Raw genomic sequence first — 17,877 nt, 5'->3', positions numbered from 1 at the left:
GCATTTTTTTGCGTTGGCAAACATAGTATGTCAAACCAATACCCATGGAGAGCCATGGAAGTGCTCCAATTGGTCCCGATTGTAGTAAAAGCTGTGAACTACTTCAAGCCCCCGCTGCCAAGTAATCACAATGCTCTTAGGTTGCCAGGCATTCCCCATGGAGAAACTGCAGGGCAAGACCAAGAGTGACCACCAGGGAACTTGGAACGGTGACTTTGAATTCTGTAAAAGAGAAGTTAGTGTCTTGAGTCCTTTCATTCAAATTAAAAATGCTTTACACTACAGCTCCTCACTCCCTCTGCAATGAGCCTTCAGCCCCGCCCCTGCTGCACATCTCACATTATGTTTCAGATAACAGATGAAAAACACAGACTCAATGTAGAGCAGGGGTGTCAAACTCATTTTAGTTAAGGGGCCACATACTGCCTACCTTGATCTCAAGTGGGCCAAGCCAGTAAAATCATAGCATAATAACACATACATAACAACAATATTTCTCTATGTTTAAATCATTGGTGAAGGTTTTTGGATGATAAACCCTATTTGAAGGTCTTTCTACAATAAACTAAAAAACATAAAGACCAAAAACTCAAACATCAGCTCACTGTTTATATGCCTGGGCTCTCCTCTGCAGATTCCCTCACTTTGTGACGCGTTTGACTTCAAACGCGTCACAAAGCGAGCAGTGAGCGCTGCTGCCTGTGGCAATGAGCGCTTCTGCCTGCGGAGCAGACATCGCATTTACGCTGTTTTTGAAGCAATTACTGGATCGATTAAAAAAAATTACAAAACGGTTGTACTCATAAACCTCCATATTCTTAAGAGACATTCTGATTCATAACCCTTGACATTTATTTAGAAAAACAAGTGCAATTTCACCAATACTGTGTAATTTTCACACTTAGCAAAGTGATCCTGCGGGCCGAGCTGGACCCCCTGGTGGGCCGGATCCAGCCCGCGGGCCGTATGTTTGACACCCCTGATGTAGAGGGTTATGTGTGCTGTGTCACTGATCACAAAGTATAAAGCACCGCCTACTGACCAATCAATTATCTTAAAAAATGGCATCACCACTCATGCGTGTGTTTAACAGCGTCAGGGTTGCAGCTGAAAGAATGACGCTAATGCTGACTTACTTACCAGCCATAACACTACATCTAAGCAACCCATTGATTTAATGTAACACACACTTGTGATTACAGTCAGATCTACTTGTGCCTTAAAAATGAGACAGTGATATTGATAGGCCTATTAACTTACGCATTCACAAAGTAACCAACTTTCCTTACTGGCTTTGGCTGCAGCAAATGTGTTTGTTTAAGCATGTATTATAGATTTCAATTCTTCATATTTGGTAAGGATCTAGGGTTGAGATATGGTGCGCTACATCTCTCCATATTTGCGATTGGTCATCTGGTGGCCACCTTCGTGACATCGCAAATGCTCCTCTCTCCTTTGTACGTTGCTTTCGATAATTGTCTGCTAAATGACTAAATGTAATGTAAATGTAAATGCACATAATCCAAGAGTGTGGTTTAGTGTCAAACCTGGCCAAGTGGCTACTAAGAGGTTATCACTAACCACCTTGGAATGTACTACTGAGTAACATGAGTTATGTTTCTTTGATGTCTATTTTTATGTGCATGTAATTTCTTTGTGCATATTATGTATTTGCTGTAAAGCACTTTGAGCTGCATTCTTTTGCATGAAAGGTGCTATATAAATCAAGTTTTATTATTATTATTATTATTATTATTATTACTGCTTTATTAATTTACTTTATAAAACAATTGGGTTCTATCGAATTATTTAGCTGTTTCTGATTGGACGAGAGACGTTCCATGAGTTGGAATACCCCAGGACATCCCAACTCGGACTTTTCACAGTTAATAATAAATCACTCCGCGATGAAACATCCTAGAGCGCGTTGATACAATTAAGCGATAACCCTTAATTCCAAAAGACGTTGACAATGGAACTATTTTTTGTTGCGGAGAAACTGCGCCTCCGGCCTCGTGGCTACGGCCGAACACCACCCGTGGGAATATCCCTTACCTACCCCACTCGCACTCGTACTATATTGCTTAACTCTACTTCCATAATTTTCAGTTTCAGAATACTAACACAAAAACGTGTTCTGATCCCTGGTCTCCTGTTTTCTCTAACGATACTCTGATACGGCACACTTATCTGTGATAGACTTAAGTTTAAACCTTTTTCAGTGCCAAGTTATGCTGCAGTGTTAGGATATTTCCAGCTATTGTTTGTTACTGTACGCTGAGATGTATGCTACACAATTTTCGAGCATTTGTTCTCCCAAACACAATGACAAAGAAATATAGGATATGAAAGAAGTTGAGCGAGACATACCCGATCAGCAGATTTTTATGAGAAGTAAAGAAAGATAAAATCCTTGCGCTGTCCAAAGCCACCGTAAAAACATTCAAAAGTGATTCGTAGAATATCCAAGCTGTTCATCACACTGTCATGGCAAAGGTAGCCACCACGTCTTTTATAGGTGATACTGTCACACTGGACGCTGATTTAAGGCTTTGGGAGACACACCCTCCTACACATAATAATGTTGTTATGCTGCCAACAGTCATGGAATCTTTTTTTTTCATGGACCGGTTTCACGGACAACCTTTCAAGGCAACCATCCATGAAAAATTCCATACTGTTGGCAGCATAACAACATTATTATGTGTAGGAGGGTGTGTCTCCCAAAGCCTTAAATCAGCGTCCAGTGTGACAGTATCAGTATAAAAGATTGTAGGAGGGTGTGTCTCCCAAAGCCTTAAATCTAAGGTCTAAACTTTAGACCTTAGATTTAAGATTTAAGGCTTTTATCTCCATGGAGATTCTTTTAATGCTTTAGACTCTAAAGCATTAAAAGAATCTCCATGGAGATAAAATTGTCAGTACCACACATCATCACCAAATGAAAGACTTGATGTTATAATAAATAGTATTCTCTTCTTTAGATCCCAATGATGCCATAGCATTCCTTAAAGAGGAAAAAAAGAGAAAGTACTATTAAGAACAAAAGTAATTAATACTGTTGGCATGGGTAAAAAAAAAAAAAAAATCTTTTGCCAGGCCCAGTGAAATGGAAACTTGACATTGCATCAAACTCTTACACATGCCATTGTGAATCTTTTTTTTTTTTTTAAACGTTTTAGCATCTTTGCCTCTTTACTAGGTGAAGAGCAGCGAAGAGGCAGTTATACTCTGTAAGACCTCCATCGGAAGCCTTAATCTGGACATTAATGATCTCCCTGTGACAAAGGTAAACAGGCATTTAGTTACATCTGTTGTGATTCTAATGAAGACTAACCAGCGTGCACTTGGTTGATTACTTAACAGAAGCGAATTTAGGAAGTGTAGGAGACGCTGAATAATTTGCCAGGTGTTACGTCAGTTCATGGACGCTTCTATGATTTATCCAGCAAGTACTATCGCTTTGTTGGGAACCATGCCCTCTACTACAAAGATGCTTTACGCTACCTGGGTTGTGTGGATATAAAAGACATTCCAGGTAATTATAATATCTGCACAGTATTAACAGTCGCCTGAAAAATCCATAATAAGCACACCATAATTGACAATGTCTTGATGAATTATCAGGTTAAGTCATCCTTAAAATTATGTTGGTTTGCTGTAACCTGACTGACTCAATCAAATTGGGCTCGATCAAATTTTTGTCACGTTGTTTGATCTGTCAACTTGCCGCATATTACTTTCCGTTGCAACTGACCAGGCAGGAATTTCACAGATGGCACAGCAGCCTTGTGTTAGTAGTAGCAATGAGGACTGATTAAAAGACTGTATGAAAACTAGTCCTCTAATAAGTCCTCTTTACTACATATTTTTTGAGGGGATTGAGAGTAAAACAAATATTACCTACTACCTACCTACCCAATTATGGCCTTAAAACTGATGCAGTAAGTGTGGTTATATTTACCTGATAAATGGATGTTGATAAGCTAGATCTGTGATCGCCTTTGCTGGAGCTTTGAAAACATTGAATCATGATGTATAATGTTCCGGTAAAAAACAGAGAGGGCATTCACCCTGGGGCTTGCTGGACTATTAGGAGAAGGTGTTTACAACTTTGGTGAACTTGTAAGTGCTGTTCATATCCTAAACTTTCACCCTTTTTACCATTTTTTTAGCTAGTGGTACTATTGTTGTGTTATATGTTGTTGTTGTGTTATATGTTGTCCCTCGTCGCACCAACAGGAGCAGCACTCCAAATTTTGTTGTATGCGAATACAATGACAATAAAGGCTTTTCTATTTATATTGTATTTCTATTTACTGCATCATTGAAGGAAGTTATCTTGTTCACGGTTGGCTATCTGTGTCTAGCTCATGCACCCTGTGCTGGAGACTCTGAGGGACACAGACAAGCAGTGGCTGATTGACACCCTATCTATGCCTTCAACTGAGGGAATGTTGAGAAGTTCCAGGCCCTGAAAACAGCATGGGGCCAACAGGTGACTTCTGACTCTCTCTGGAGACAGCTTTGATTTGCATTGCCAATTATATTGATCTGAGTTGCTCAGCTGGCACAGGCAGCATAAAAACAATAAAGATGTGTATGGGGAAATTAGTAGAAATCATAATTTGAGCCAGTAATTTCAGCCGCAAATGCCACATGAGTCATCTTGCTAGAAACACTGGGGAATTACATGGGGATAACTGATTGGCTGATGGTAGGAACATCAACCATGGTATGCTCAATTCAAGTATGCAAGACAAACTGTAATAGGCTGCAGGCAGGCTAAAACATTTGTGTCCTTGTTTAACATCAGGAAGAAATGATAAAAAAAACAGTGGTGCAAGAGGTACAGTGTGTAGTTTTTGTGGCATCTATTAGTAGAAATGGAATATAGTATTCATATAGCATCGCCCCCTCCATGCTTTCGTCATACGTAATAGGACGTATAAGCGTATAAGACCGTCCTACAGCTTCGGTCAAGGTGCAACAACTCGATTCGCTCTTTGAAAAAAAACTCCTTTTTAGTCGCCGTACTAATGAAGATAAATTGACAAAAAAACAATTAGGACTTTCTAGACCAAATGTATCCATTCAACAGGTTTCTACCAAGGGGGGGAAATCCTACATCCAAGAATTGGAACGAAAGAAAATCGTGGCTAGCAGGCTGTGAAGTGGCTAACGCGATACCACTGTCACTTTTCATAGGTTTCGCCGTGTGAATGTTTGCTTCTTGCACTAACACTGAGTTATTTTCTATGTGATGACTTATTTTGCTTTTGTAAGCCAATACTTTCAAGATCAGTCAATAAATATTGTTGGTTTTGACTTATATGTTGCCCCCTTCTTTATGTTGTTACTGGACATATTGTGTGTCCTGTTAAGCTATGTTACATCATACACTTGAGTTATCTTCTGAAAGTACATTAAAGAACCACTGAAAGCCACAGAAGCACTGGACTAACTACCACAGAAATATATATATATTTTTTTTACATGCACTTTGTTTTAATCTTACTATTTAAAGATTCAATGGAAAAGTTCAGTACAAAGTAGGCCTATACAGGCCACTACTGCTTAGGCCCATAGTCTATTGAGGCAGTATTGTTTCTGCACCTTAGTGTTCTTAAGGGTCAATAAATAAATGACCATATTGTATAGCCTATGTCTGTGGACACATTTCGCCACCGCTGAAGTGTCCTTTTTTTCACAAACTCAAATCTGGTCACCCTAACTGGGATTGTAGTATTACCAGTTGGATGACAAAATACACTAGCCTAGCCTACTTGCTTAGGTAGGCTACTTGTCGCAATATCAGAGCAGAAACCGGGTTTCTTGACTTTATTACTTGATCTATTCCCGTTTTAGATAGTTATTCTGATAAATGAGGCGACCAGAACAGGGTGACTGCTTTTATTGCCAGCTCTAAAAGTAACGCTACTTTACTGTGTGTCCCGAGAAAAGTTGACCCAGAAGACGTCTAGAATCAGCTGGCAGCAACGTGGGCGGGTTTTAAATGCGATAAAAACAAAATCCGGGCTTGTCTCCTCGCCGATTTGAACAGCCAACCGAGCAACAACTGTCTAGCATTTTACTACCTAAGTCAGACAATGTTAAAGCGGAGATATTAAATGATCTTGAATGAAAGGTGGTCAGTTCCTGTATAAACTCCAGTGTTAGACAGCTGTGGAATGCTTTTCTTGCCCGCCAGCTGGTCATGACGTCACGTGAAAACTATGAATTGGCCCCAGGAATTTGAAAGACGCCACAGTGTTAACTGGGGAGTCACACATGACGAGCGGGGACGGTTGGGGCTGCGCTCCTCCTGAAGTCTGCTACCATCTCTACAGTTTTCAGGGCGTTCAGCTCCAGGTGGTTCTGGCTGCACCAGAAAGCCAGGCTGTTGACTTCCTTTCTGTAGGCGGCCTCGTCCCCATTGGAAATTAGTCCAATGAGGGTTGTGTCATCCGCACATTTCAGGAGTTTGACAGAGGGGTGGCTGGAGGTGCAGTTGTTTGTGAGAAGAGTAGAGGGGAGAGCACACAGCCTTGTGGGGCTGCAGTGTTGATGGTCCGGGACTCCGAGACAAGCTTGCCCAGCCTCACGCGCTGCTTCCTGTCTGACAGGAAGTCAGTGATCCACGGCAAGACCATTTCCATATTTACTCAAGTGACCCATTTCTGAAGATTGTAATTGGACAGGAAATTACACTTAAAAATATTTTACTGTGTAAAATGTTTTTAAAACTATTCTAACCAGTTTACACCATTACAACAGACAATCTCCATGGACATTCACAAATACAGTCATAGTGACTGGACAAATTTACATAAAGTTACATAAAGACCATTTCCATATTAACTCAATCGAGTTGTAAAAAATGTCATAATGGACCTTTTAAAATATTTATTTTTCAAATCGATATTTCATTCCTTGACTAATCAGGTCCAAAATCCGAATATGATACCGATGAGATGACAAAATAGAAGTCCCAGTAACAGTCGATGTATAATTCATATAGTTGAAGTTATTGTCAGTGTAGCATTAATTCTGTGGGGCATTTCAAGCTAGTTCGGACGTATCCATAGACCTTCTTACCACAGAATAATTCACATTCACCAGATTACTTAATTCACACATAGTCTATGTTTTCATTTATATGTTTCACTTTCTTTGTCAAATGCTGTGGAGATTGAATGCTTCTCCACAGCTTGGGGCATTCTGATTGATACAAGTTCAGGCATTTCTACCATGTCTGGTATGTTGTGTCTCAGCATATATGGGGCGAGGGGAATCAAACGCATGTCAAACACACTATGTTACTATGGTAACCACATACATACACTACACTGACTGTAATACTCTTTCTGTAATACACACTTTTTGAGAGAACGTTTCTTTAAATCAACCACAATCTTTTCAATTTATTTCAATTAAACATTCTGCTAAATGTTTTCATTTCAATAATACTTGTAGACTATATATTATTAATTTGTGTCCAAATTATAGGGTTACTTAACGACTGTCAAAGGTCTTCCACTTTGACATAATATCTGGGGTCTGTAATGTCCAAAGCTCTGTAATCATGAACTATAGTATTTTCAGCTAATTTGTTTTTTCTCAATAAAGAATAATTAATTTGACTATTTTGGCATGTCCAGGATAGCATATATCTATAGCATCTATCTATAAAGAGAGAAGTTAGTGGACAGGTCTGAAACAATGGAGTGAGTTTTCAGTGTATTACCATGCCAGTGCCAGCCAGCATGACATCAGCCAGTTTGGTTTCTTAGAGAGTAGAGAGCAAAAGAAGGTTGCCGTCTTGTTGCCTCTATAGATAGATGACTTATAAGGCATAACTTTCAAGTTTAGGTGTGGCTATCCCACATGTAAGTTTACCTTATCTGCAACGGTGAGAGAGAAAGACAGAGGGAGGAAGGAAGAGAGAGATTGACTAAAATATGAGACGTGAAACAAGTGAAAACCAAAACTGACTAAGACTTGATCTCGTGACAGTCTGGTCATAGTCATGGCAGAGTCAGGTCATGCAGGCAAATTCTTTCCAGATCAGATAAGACACACCCATGAAAACAATCGCGAAGACTTCCTTGCGGTTCAGCCTCTCTTTCCTTTTAAAGAAAACTATTCTGCAGTAAAAGTCTATAAAAATACAATTTTATCAAGTTTTGTTGTTGTTGTTGCAGCCAGGAGCCTGAGTTGATGCACATTCCCTGTGTTCCATTCCATTCTATTCTTTGCCCTTTAGTTGTGGACTTTAGAGCTTTGAAATATGAAGCCCTGAAAAGAACATCATGGGAATAGAACAATTGTAACAAAAGTAAACAGATGGGCCTCACAACATCCTCATCTGGGACACACTCTGATTACATGTTTTCACACCAACAAATTAATAAAGCTGTGGTTGGATATGGTCTCTGAATGGCAAGAATGGAAAATGCTTCCCAAAAGCATCAGTAACATTTCATACCTGACTTGTAAGCGAACCTCCAAACACAGGGGAGTGCAGGTAGGAATCCGCACTGATTATTGATCAGTCTGCGCTTATTGATGACTTCTAGCAGTGCTCCTGTAAATGACGGTGTTGATAGGACTAGTCTAGGACTATTCAGCGACGTAAATGAGTCACTATGCAAATTTGACATATATACATTTTATTGTGATGAGCAATAATCCTCCATCAAGTCAAACATTAAACATATTTAGAACAAGAGAACGCTCATTTAATAGGTTTGACAGTTGTGAAATCATTTCAAAAACAGTTTGACCTTTATCAATCAGAACACAACATAACTGCATTCAAAGTGGCCTACTCTCGTAAAAAGTCGGCTTTGTAATTGAATTCAGACATTGAACTAGTAGAACACTAATGAAGGAGAAAAAAAACATTAATTTAACAGAAAAAGTTCTATCCATAGGGTACTTTTGGACTGGACTTTTATTTATTTTAGGACATCACGCTTCCTCGTAGAATAATGACTCTAAATGTGAAACGTAATGGTTAATGATACAAATATTCTCGCATTTATTATTATGATTATTTAAATCCGACGATGTCTGTAGAATTGATGTGAACGCAATCAGCAACTATTTCTCACAAATTCAGCCCTTACGAACATGGACGCACTCCAATTCCGCGTTCTTAAATCGCATTCTTAGCTAAGGACGTATCCCAGATAAGAAAACTTTCATGAATGCCACAATTGTCCTGGAAACTTCGTAAATGGAGTTAAGAAGAAATGTCTTAATGTCTTCTTAACTTTTCTTAACTGTGTTCGAGAATGAGGTCCATTGTATTTAACTGAATTAGGCCTATAGCTGTCACGTCAAAGGCAACCATGCTGTGTACATCAAAAAGAACTGGCCTGATTTCTATTTCTATGTGTAAATACTGTAAGTTCTAAATACATTCAGTGTCCTGTAGATTACATTTGCTGTAAAAGATGCTGCTAAATCCAGGTGCCTATTGGGATTTGTAGGTACTGTTACGACCCCGGCGCGTCTAGGTCCCACCCTATGATATTTGCATGCCTGATCTGTCTCTGTCTCTACAGCAGGTGATTGGAAACAGATGTATCGTTGATTGGCTGGGCTACAAAAGCAGCCGGCAGACGGGAGAGCTTTGGTCTTCCTGGCATTTGGTTATCGTTGGTCGTTGGATAGGAATTGGAATTGGATACTCGTTGGTTACTCGTTGGTTACTCGGTAATCGCTGTCGTCGTCGTCGTCGTTTGTTTTGCATTTACCCTTGAACTGACTTTACAATACATCTTTGATTTCTATTCACAACACTGATGTTCACCACACGTTTTGCTTAGTTATAAAATAAATATGAATCTATATCATTGAATAAATACCTTATTATTATTATTATTATTATCATAAATTCTGCGTGGCCTCTTCTTTATGTTTCATGCATTTGAGCCCTGCACGTAACAGTACTAACTTTTCTTTTACATACACATACATACACAGCAAAGTACTCTCTCTAATGACCTTTCAGAAAATCCCTGTAACATAATACTAACTAACTTTTCAATGTAAAAATAAAAATAAATACTAATATAAACTCACTTTTAAACGTCTTTTTCTATCCGAGAAGACTGAAGGTTGGTTTGGTTGGTCTTTTTATTAGTCTATCAAGCCAAAAGAGGTATAATGAACCTATAAGGGCAACTTGTGGCCATCTAGTGGTAGCACAAAAATCTGCAGCAACTTAAGCTGTTGGCTACAGCAGAGCTTCCACGTTTCAAATGTTTAGTTTAGGTACTTTAGTATAGTTATTTTTAAGATGAAGATTTTACCCAATGAATAATATAACACGCTTTTAAAATACAACATATTGTTAAAGGTGAAACCAGTGGTTTCAAACCTTTTTGGCTTTTGGCGTCTTGCAAATAGCACTGCGTAGTCGGGGTCACATTTCAGATGTCTGAGTTGTTAATAGTTAATAGTAGTGAATTACCCTCTAACCTTCTCAAATGGTCGCTTTTCAGTAAATGTTCAAATGATCTAATATCTCACCAACAATCAAAGATTAGACAAAAATTCCAAAAAAAACAAAAACAGATGATTCTTTCCTGTCCCATTAATCATCCATGTGGTTATCCCTGCTGACAAATTGTTTCGTGTCAGAGAACGCTAACTTCTTTCTATATAAACCTTGTGTGATGTGTTAAATGTAGCTTTTCTCATCTGCTGCAGTCTTGGAGTGAGCCCGGGCTCCCTCTCTCTCTGAGATAGGGCCCGTGCCTCTGTCTGACCTGCCAGGACGTGGGTGAGCCCGACAAGCTTGTTGTTGTTGTTGAATAAATATACTTATATGCAACTCCTGAGGTAACCTGAGTGATTTTTCATCTTAGTGATTTCAAAGATGATATAAACATGCTTCACTAGACACTAGACTCAAACTATAACATCTGTGGCAAAGAGACAATTGTTCCAGAAAAATTATTTTCCACATACAACAGACTACTAAAAAGAAATCCACCTTGGCTTTGGTCTGGACCACTTTTAAAGTCATTTAGTCTCTAGTCCTGCATAAGGGTGCTTTCTTTTGATGTTAGGTCAAAATGACACATACAATTTTCTGTCTTGGATAAGATGTCTTTGGTTCTGTGTGGTTAGCATATTATCGGTAGTGTAGTGGCACTCCGTTTCATTCAAAGTCTTCTGTACCACAGTTTTCTAAGTCAGTCTAGCAACTTGTAATTGAAATGCAAGTGAGACAAGAAAATCTTCTATAAATAATGTTTACTTAGAAAACATAGAAAATACAAGGTCACACGGTCAAAAAACTATGTCGCTTCCAACGTCTCTGATAACAAATTTAAACTAAACATCCCATGCGCAGGTGTTACACTGACGTAGCGCTATTTGATTGGAAGCTTACATTCTAAAGATCTTCTGATTTTAAACACAATACTAAATGATGCATTTAACCTATGCAATCTTTCAAATCATAATGAAATTATTTATCTCCACTGTTATCTTTTTTAACTAAATTATTATAACACATAAAAACATGAATTTGGCTCTTACAGGTAGTTATAGTAGTCCAATAGCAGCTAGGAGTATGAACACCAGAAGTACAAGCAAGAGAATGAACTCCTTCATCCGCTGACTGGCTTTGGGAAAATCTCCTTCAGATTCTGCTAAAAAGACAAAAGGAAATATTGATTGGTTGATAAATGACTGCAGATTTTCTGAACAGTATATGATCTAATTGTAGCGCCCCTCTACTCCACTGGGAGCGAAACAGTCAATCACCTCTATAGCTAGGAGAGAGGTGCTCTGTTCTAATAGTTCCAGTATTGTGTTTAGGCCAGTTCTAGGCTCGGCATTGGAGGGGGGAGAAAACTGAAAATAAGACAACCATATAAAATGATAGGAAAGACAATCATTTTAATAAAATGATTCAATAATAATAATAATACAATAATAAAATATCCCAAAATAAAAGAAAGCTTTATCAAAGTACAAATCAAATAAAATTCAAAAGTCCAAAATAAAATAAATAGTCTCTATGTATGTTTGTAATCAGTGTGTATGTGTCTTAGGCCCCGTTCACATTGAAAAGCATCGTTTTCAGTGTCGGAATACGCCTTTTTAGTGTGGACGGGAGGTGTAAAGGCAGACATATTTATGCGCTTCGATATTTACCTGGGTTAGTGTGGACTGGGCCTTAGCTGGTTCCAGTCCGGATCCTCAATGGTCATCTGGTTCCAAACGGGTCTGGCCATCCAACGTTCCAAATGTATTTTTCAAAAAACAATTCGAGATCCAAATGAAAGCTAAAAAAGGTCTTCAACTTCCAAAAAAAATGAACTAGAGTGCCATCCTTGCCTGTGTTTATGGTAAACTTGCTATATCTGTGGCAAAGTGACAATTGTTACATAAAAATAAATAATTTTCTCAAACAACAGACTGCTGATAAGAGATCCACCTTGGCTTTGGTCTGGACCACTTTTAAAGTTATTTAGTCTCTAGTCCTGTGGAAGGAAGGGTGTTTTCTTTTCATGTTATGTCAAAATGACACAAACAATGTTCTGTCGTGGATAAGATGTCTTTGGTTCTGTTTGGTTTGCATATTGTCAGTAGTAATAGTAGTCCAAGAACGGCTAGGAGTATGAACACCAGAAGTACAGGCAAGAGAATGAACTCCCTCATCCGCTGACTGGCTTTGGGAAAAATATCCTTCAGATTCTGCTAAAAAAAACAAAAGGAAATATTGATTAGTTGATAAATGACAGGTTTCTGAAAAGTTTATGATCTAATCATAACAACCAGCTTTTGTGCAGCAAACATATTTTAATCTCCAGTGACTCACTACATTGTATCAAAGCTGTGTTGACTAATACCATGGTAAAAAATGTCTTCAGAGTCTCACAGCATTTAGATGTTCTAGAGTTAATAAAATGTGTGATGGGCTCTGCTGTACACTGTAATCTACATCTTGAGTTTAAACAGTGTCTGGTTATATTATCAAATCTAAAAGCTTACAAAGGGACCAGAGTGCCATCTTGCCTATGTTTACGGTAAACTTGCATTTGGGATTTGTTCTACCTACCAAACAGCAGGCTTATGTTCCTCCTGATCTCCTGCATCAGGTCCTCATTCTTCAGTATAAAACTGAGGGTGGCATTGGAGTTGTCTTTGAGAGTCAAGGTGCTGGACACGTTATAAAGCCCTGAGAGTGTGTCCTGTGTTAGACGGGTCTCTGTGCTGTTGGTGAGGTCTTCATGGTCTTGCAGCCAGCTCAAGGTGGGAGCTGGGAATCCTCCTCCTGAGGTTAGAAGAACCGTCACACTTCCGGGCTGCACTGAGAACTGCAGCACTGGCTCTGAATAGAGTGCTGAAACAGAGAGATACAAAATTGAGGCTCCTACTAAAAGGGCTTAGGGACATGTCAGCAGTCAAGATCATCCTCCTCACCCCTACAGCCATGCAAGGTCATAATAGAATGATCATGGTGCCATCGGATAGCTTGGAAGTCTTACTGAACTCAGTGAAGGCCCATTCTTAAGGCCCACTGATGGCCCAAGTAATTTCGTCAGTTTAAGTAAAGTAAGTAAAAAATTTAAAGCATCCTGAGATGTATTGTTGATGTATTGAGATATATTGATGATGTATTGACTGCATTTACCTGCCACTTTTAGAGGGAAGATCTTCCTCTCACTGCCCAGTTGCGATCTCACGTAACAGATGTACTCCCCCCTATCTTCTATGGTGACGTTTTCCAATCGGAGAGATGCGTTGCCCTTTTGCATCTCTGACTGGTACAGGGAGGTGCGCTTCACATAGTGTGGGTTCTGGTGCTTCAGCTGGTCCCGATTGAGGTAAAAACTGTGAACAACTTCAAGCCCACGCCGCCAAGTAATCACAATGCTTTCAGGCTGCCAGACATTCCCCACGGAGAAACTGCAGGGCAAGACCACGGGCTGACCAAGAGTGACCACCAGGGAACTTGGGACGGTGACTTTGAATTCTGTAAAAGAGAAGTGTCTTGAGTCCTTTCATTCAAATTAAAAGAAGGCTGTACACTACAGGTCCTTACTCCCTCTGCAACGAGCCATCAACTCCACCCCTGCTGCACATCTCACCTGCCCTGGACCAGGTTATGTTTGAGATAACAGATCAAAACCATCGACTCTATAGAGGGTTAGGTGTGCAGTGTCTCTATAGACGGTCTTGGATCAAAGCACCGCCTACTGACCAATCAACCAAGCCATAAGAATACATCTAAGCAACCCATTAATTTAATGTAATACCCAGTTGTGATTATAGTCAGATCTAATCATGCCTTAAAAATGGGGCCGCATTCACAAAGTCGTCAACTTCCCTTCCTGGCTTTGGCTGCAGCAAATGTGTTGCTTTTAGCGTGTATGATAATGACTCATATTTGATAAGGATCATGGTTTGAAATATGGTGCTCTACACCTCTCCATGTTTGCGATTGTTCATCTGGTGCCAAGTTAAGCCTGCCACGCGTTCTATTTCGCAGCTAATACGCATGCAAGCACTATAGGCTATGTGGAAACAAATGTGACGTGTTATTATGGGTAGCCTACCTGGAATGTATTTTTATTTATTTTGGCCCAACCATCTGGGGACATGTGGTAGTCTCCTAACGTAACTGTGTATGTATCAGTGGCAGCGCGCGCGTGTGTATGTGTGCGCTCGGTTGCTTGCCTAAGATTGGGGCGGAGTCTCTTGCAGACTAGTAAACATCATGACTGACCACGTTTGACACGACTGCCGTTTGACACGACTGCCGGTGAGGAATGATGACAGACAGTTCTGACCTACGTGTAGGTCTCAAACTGAGTCTGTCTTGACTACTAGCACAACCTACAGTGCCCTCCAGAATTATTGGCACCCTTTAGTAAAAATTAGCAAAATGAAATGCGAAAAAATGTCTTTATTGTTTATCCTCCTGATCTTTCATTTAAAATATTCACAAAAATCTAACCTTTAATTGAAGTAACATAATTGAAAGAAACATTACATTCTTATCATGAAACAAATATTTTTTAATATTTTGTGCAGCCTCCCTTTGCCAAGATAACAGTTCAGAGTTTTCTCCTATAATGCGTGAAGAAGTTGGTGAACACATGGCACGGGATCTGAGACCATTCCTCCATACAGTATCTTTCCAGATCCTTCAGATTCCAAGGTCGACGCTTGTGGACTCTCCTCTTCAGCGAACCATTTTTGTGTGGATTTTGAGGTGTTCTTCGGATCATTATCCTGCTGGAGGGTCCAACCACGGCCCATGTTAAGCTTCCTGGCAGAGGCTGTTAGGTTTTCATTTAATATCTGCTGGTATTTGATGGAGTCCATACCATGCATCCTAACAAGATGTCCAGGGCCTTTGAAAGAAAAACAACCCCACAACATCAAAGATCCGCCACCATACTTCACAGAGGGTATGAGGTGCTTTTCTGGATGGCTATCTTTCTGTCTACGCCAATCCCATCTTTGATGCTAGTTGCTAAAATCTCTATTTTGGTCTCATCTGACCATATAAACCGGTCCCATTGAAAGTCCCAGTAACATTAGGCCAACTGTAGGCGCTTTAGTTGGTTGTTGATTGACAGCAGAGGCTTTTTTCTGGCAACCCTCCCAAACAACTTGTGGTGATGTAGGTGGCATCTGATGGTAGTTTTGGAGACCTTCTGACGCCATGACTCAACTAACCCCTGCAATTCTGCAGCTGTGATCCTTGGAGATTCTTTTTCCAGTCGAACCCTCCTCCTCACGGTGTGTGGGATCAATGTACGCACACGTCCTCTTCCAGGGTGATTCTTAACATCTCCTGTCGCTTTAACAACTAACAGCTCAACAACTTTTCGTTGCACATCTTCACTGTGTTCTTGGGTCTTTCCCATAGTGATGAATGACTAAGGGAATTTGGCCTGTGTCACCTCATATTTACAGTATAACCCAGTGAAACAGGAAGTCATGGATGACCACTTAAAAGTTCCTAATCAAACAGGTGAACTTAAAAATGTAAAACATGACTGAAAATATACTTCAGTTAGATTTTAATTATAAGATTTTCTAGGGGTGCCAATAATTGTCGCACACATCTTTTGAAGAAAAATATATATTTAATGTCTTTCAATAATTTTACTTCAATGAAAAGGTAAGTAAGGATTTTTGTGAATATTTCAGTGAAAGACCAAGAGGATACACCGCAAAGACATTTTTTCATAGCCTGCTTTGCTCATATTCACTTAGGGTGCCAATAATTCTTGAATTCTTGAACCTTTAAGATTAGATTAGATTCAACTTTATTGTCATTGTACAGAGTACAAGTACTGAGACAATGAAATGCAGTTTAGCATCTCACCAGAAGTGCAAAGAAAGCAGAAAAGTGCAGAGTATATATATATGTATGGTAGTAATATATAAATAAATAAGATATACAGTATACAGTATGAAATAAGATGTGCAGTATGAACAGTATTGATAGTATAACTGTGGCAAAGACTATGAACATGAGCAGCAATATTGCTATTTAGGCTTATCATTTAATTTACTCTCTACGTGTGATAAGGGTCCAGCCTATCCCCCAACTTGACTAGCCTACCACTATTGAGATCAATAACAGCTAATGAGATAAGTAAGACAACCTAATACAATGGCGGTTCATTTATGAATGACAACAAAACCATGTCCAGTCCAGTCGGTGGGGGCTTAATAGCTAACCTTAGGTTACGCCTCATGACAGCCAAAATTGCACTGCAGTGACCACAGGAATCATAAATTACCAAAAGTATGCTTCACCTTTGGCTTATCGTTTCATTTACTCTACGAGTGGTAATAAGGTTCCAGCCTATCCCTCAACTTGGCTAGCCTACTCTTGCAAAATTAAGAAAAACAATATGATAGGATGAGTGTGTGTGCTACAAAATATATGAGTATTTGTCTTCCCAAACACAAACACAATGACAAAGAAATATAGTCTATGAAAGAGGTTGAAAGAGACTTACCCGAGCAGCAGACTTGTATGATAAGAAGAGAAAGATAAAGTCCTTGTGCAATCCAAAGTTTGAACCTCATGTCACAGTACTGTCTGTCCAAAACAACCTTTATTCATAAAATATCTGAGCTGTTCATAGAACTATGGTACCAAGGATATCCACCACGTCCATTACGTTACAGTTACACCGTCCCGCTGGGCGCTGGTTTAAGGCTTTTTTGCGTTGGCAAACATAGTATGTCAAACCAATACCCATGGAGAGCCATGGAAGTGCTCCCGATTGTAGTCAAAGCTGTGAACTACTTCAAGCCCACGCCGCCAAAAAATCACAATGCTTTCAGGCTGCCAGACATTCCCCATGGAGAAACTGCAGGGCAAGACCACGGGCTGACCAAGAGTGACCAAGAACTTGGAACGGTGAATTTGAATTCTGTAAAAGAGAAGTAAGTGTCTTGAGTCCTTTCATTCAAATAAAAAATGCTGTACACTACAGGTCCTCACTCCCTCTGCAATGAGCCATCAGCTCCACCCCTGCTGCACATTTCACATTATGATGTTTCAGATAACAGATCAAAACCATCGACCATAGAGAGGGTTATGTGTGCTGTGTCATTGATCACAACGTATAAAAGCACCGCTTACTGACCAATCAATTATCTTAGAAAATGGGCATCACAACTCATGCGTGAACCCAAGACTTTTTAACAGCGCCAGGGTTGCAGCTGAAAGAATGACAAAGAAATATAGGCTATGGAAGAGGTTGAGAGAGACTTACCTGAGCAGCAGACTTCTATGATAAGAAAAGAAAGATAAAATCCTTGTGTTGTCCAAAGTTTGAAACTCATGTCACGGTACTGTCTGTCCAAAACCAC

At 39.6% G+C, this 17,877-nt stretch overlaps 1 protein-coding gene and 1 pseudogene across 1 annotated transcript; one reads left to right on the top strand and one right to left on the bottom strand.

Annotated features, from left to right (window-relative positions):
* The first annotated feature begins 130 nt into the window (after positions 1-130).
* Positions 131-4,531, top strand: LOC105892882 (annotated as a pseudogene).
* Positions 4,532-6,285: 1,754 nt separating this feature from the next.
* LOC116223493 (butyrophilin subfamily 1 member A1-like) lies at positions 6,286-17,177 on the bottom strand. Its single transcript, XM_031580508.1, has 4 exons — positions 17,156-17,177; positions 13,664-14,005; positions 13,084-13,372; positions 6,286-6,499 (listed from the first exon to the last, which is right to left on the bottom strand). Exons 1-4 carry the CDS (start codon positions 17,175-17,177, stop codon positions 6,286-6,288), a joined length of 867 nt encoding a protein of 288 aa, XP_031436368.1.
* Positions 17,178-17,877: the final 700 nt, after the last annotated feature.

This window comes from Clupea harengus, chromosome 14 (assembly GCF_900700415.2).
Source record: "Clupea harengus chromosome 14, Ch_v2.0.2, whole genome shotgun sequence".
Taxonomy (NCBI): Eukaryota; Metazoa; Chordata; class Actinopteri; order Clupeiformes; family Clupeidae; genus Clupea; species Clupea harengus.
The sequence above is the reverse complement of the archived record's forward strand: the minus strand, read 5'-3'. Positions and strand labels throughout refer to the sequence as shown.

Coding starts and splice junctions, on each gene's coding strand:
- LOC116223493 (XM_031580508.1), bottom strand. CDS start 17,177: ATGGACGTGGTGGATATCCTTG. Junction 14,006..17,155: donor GGACGTGGTGGATATCCTTG/GTACCATAGTTC, acceptor TCTCTTTTACAG/AATTCAAAGTCACCGTCCCA. Junction 13,373..13,663: donor CTTCCCTCTAAAAGTGGCAG/GTAAATGCAGTC, acceptor TCTCTGTTTCAG/CACTCTATTCAGAGCCAGTG.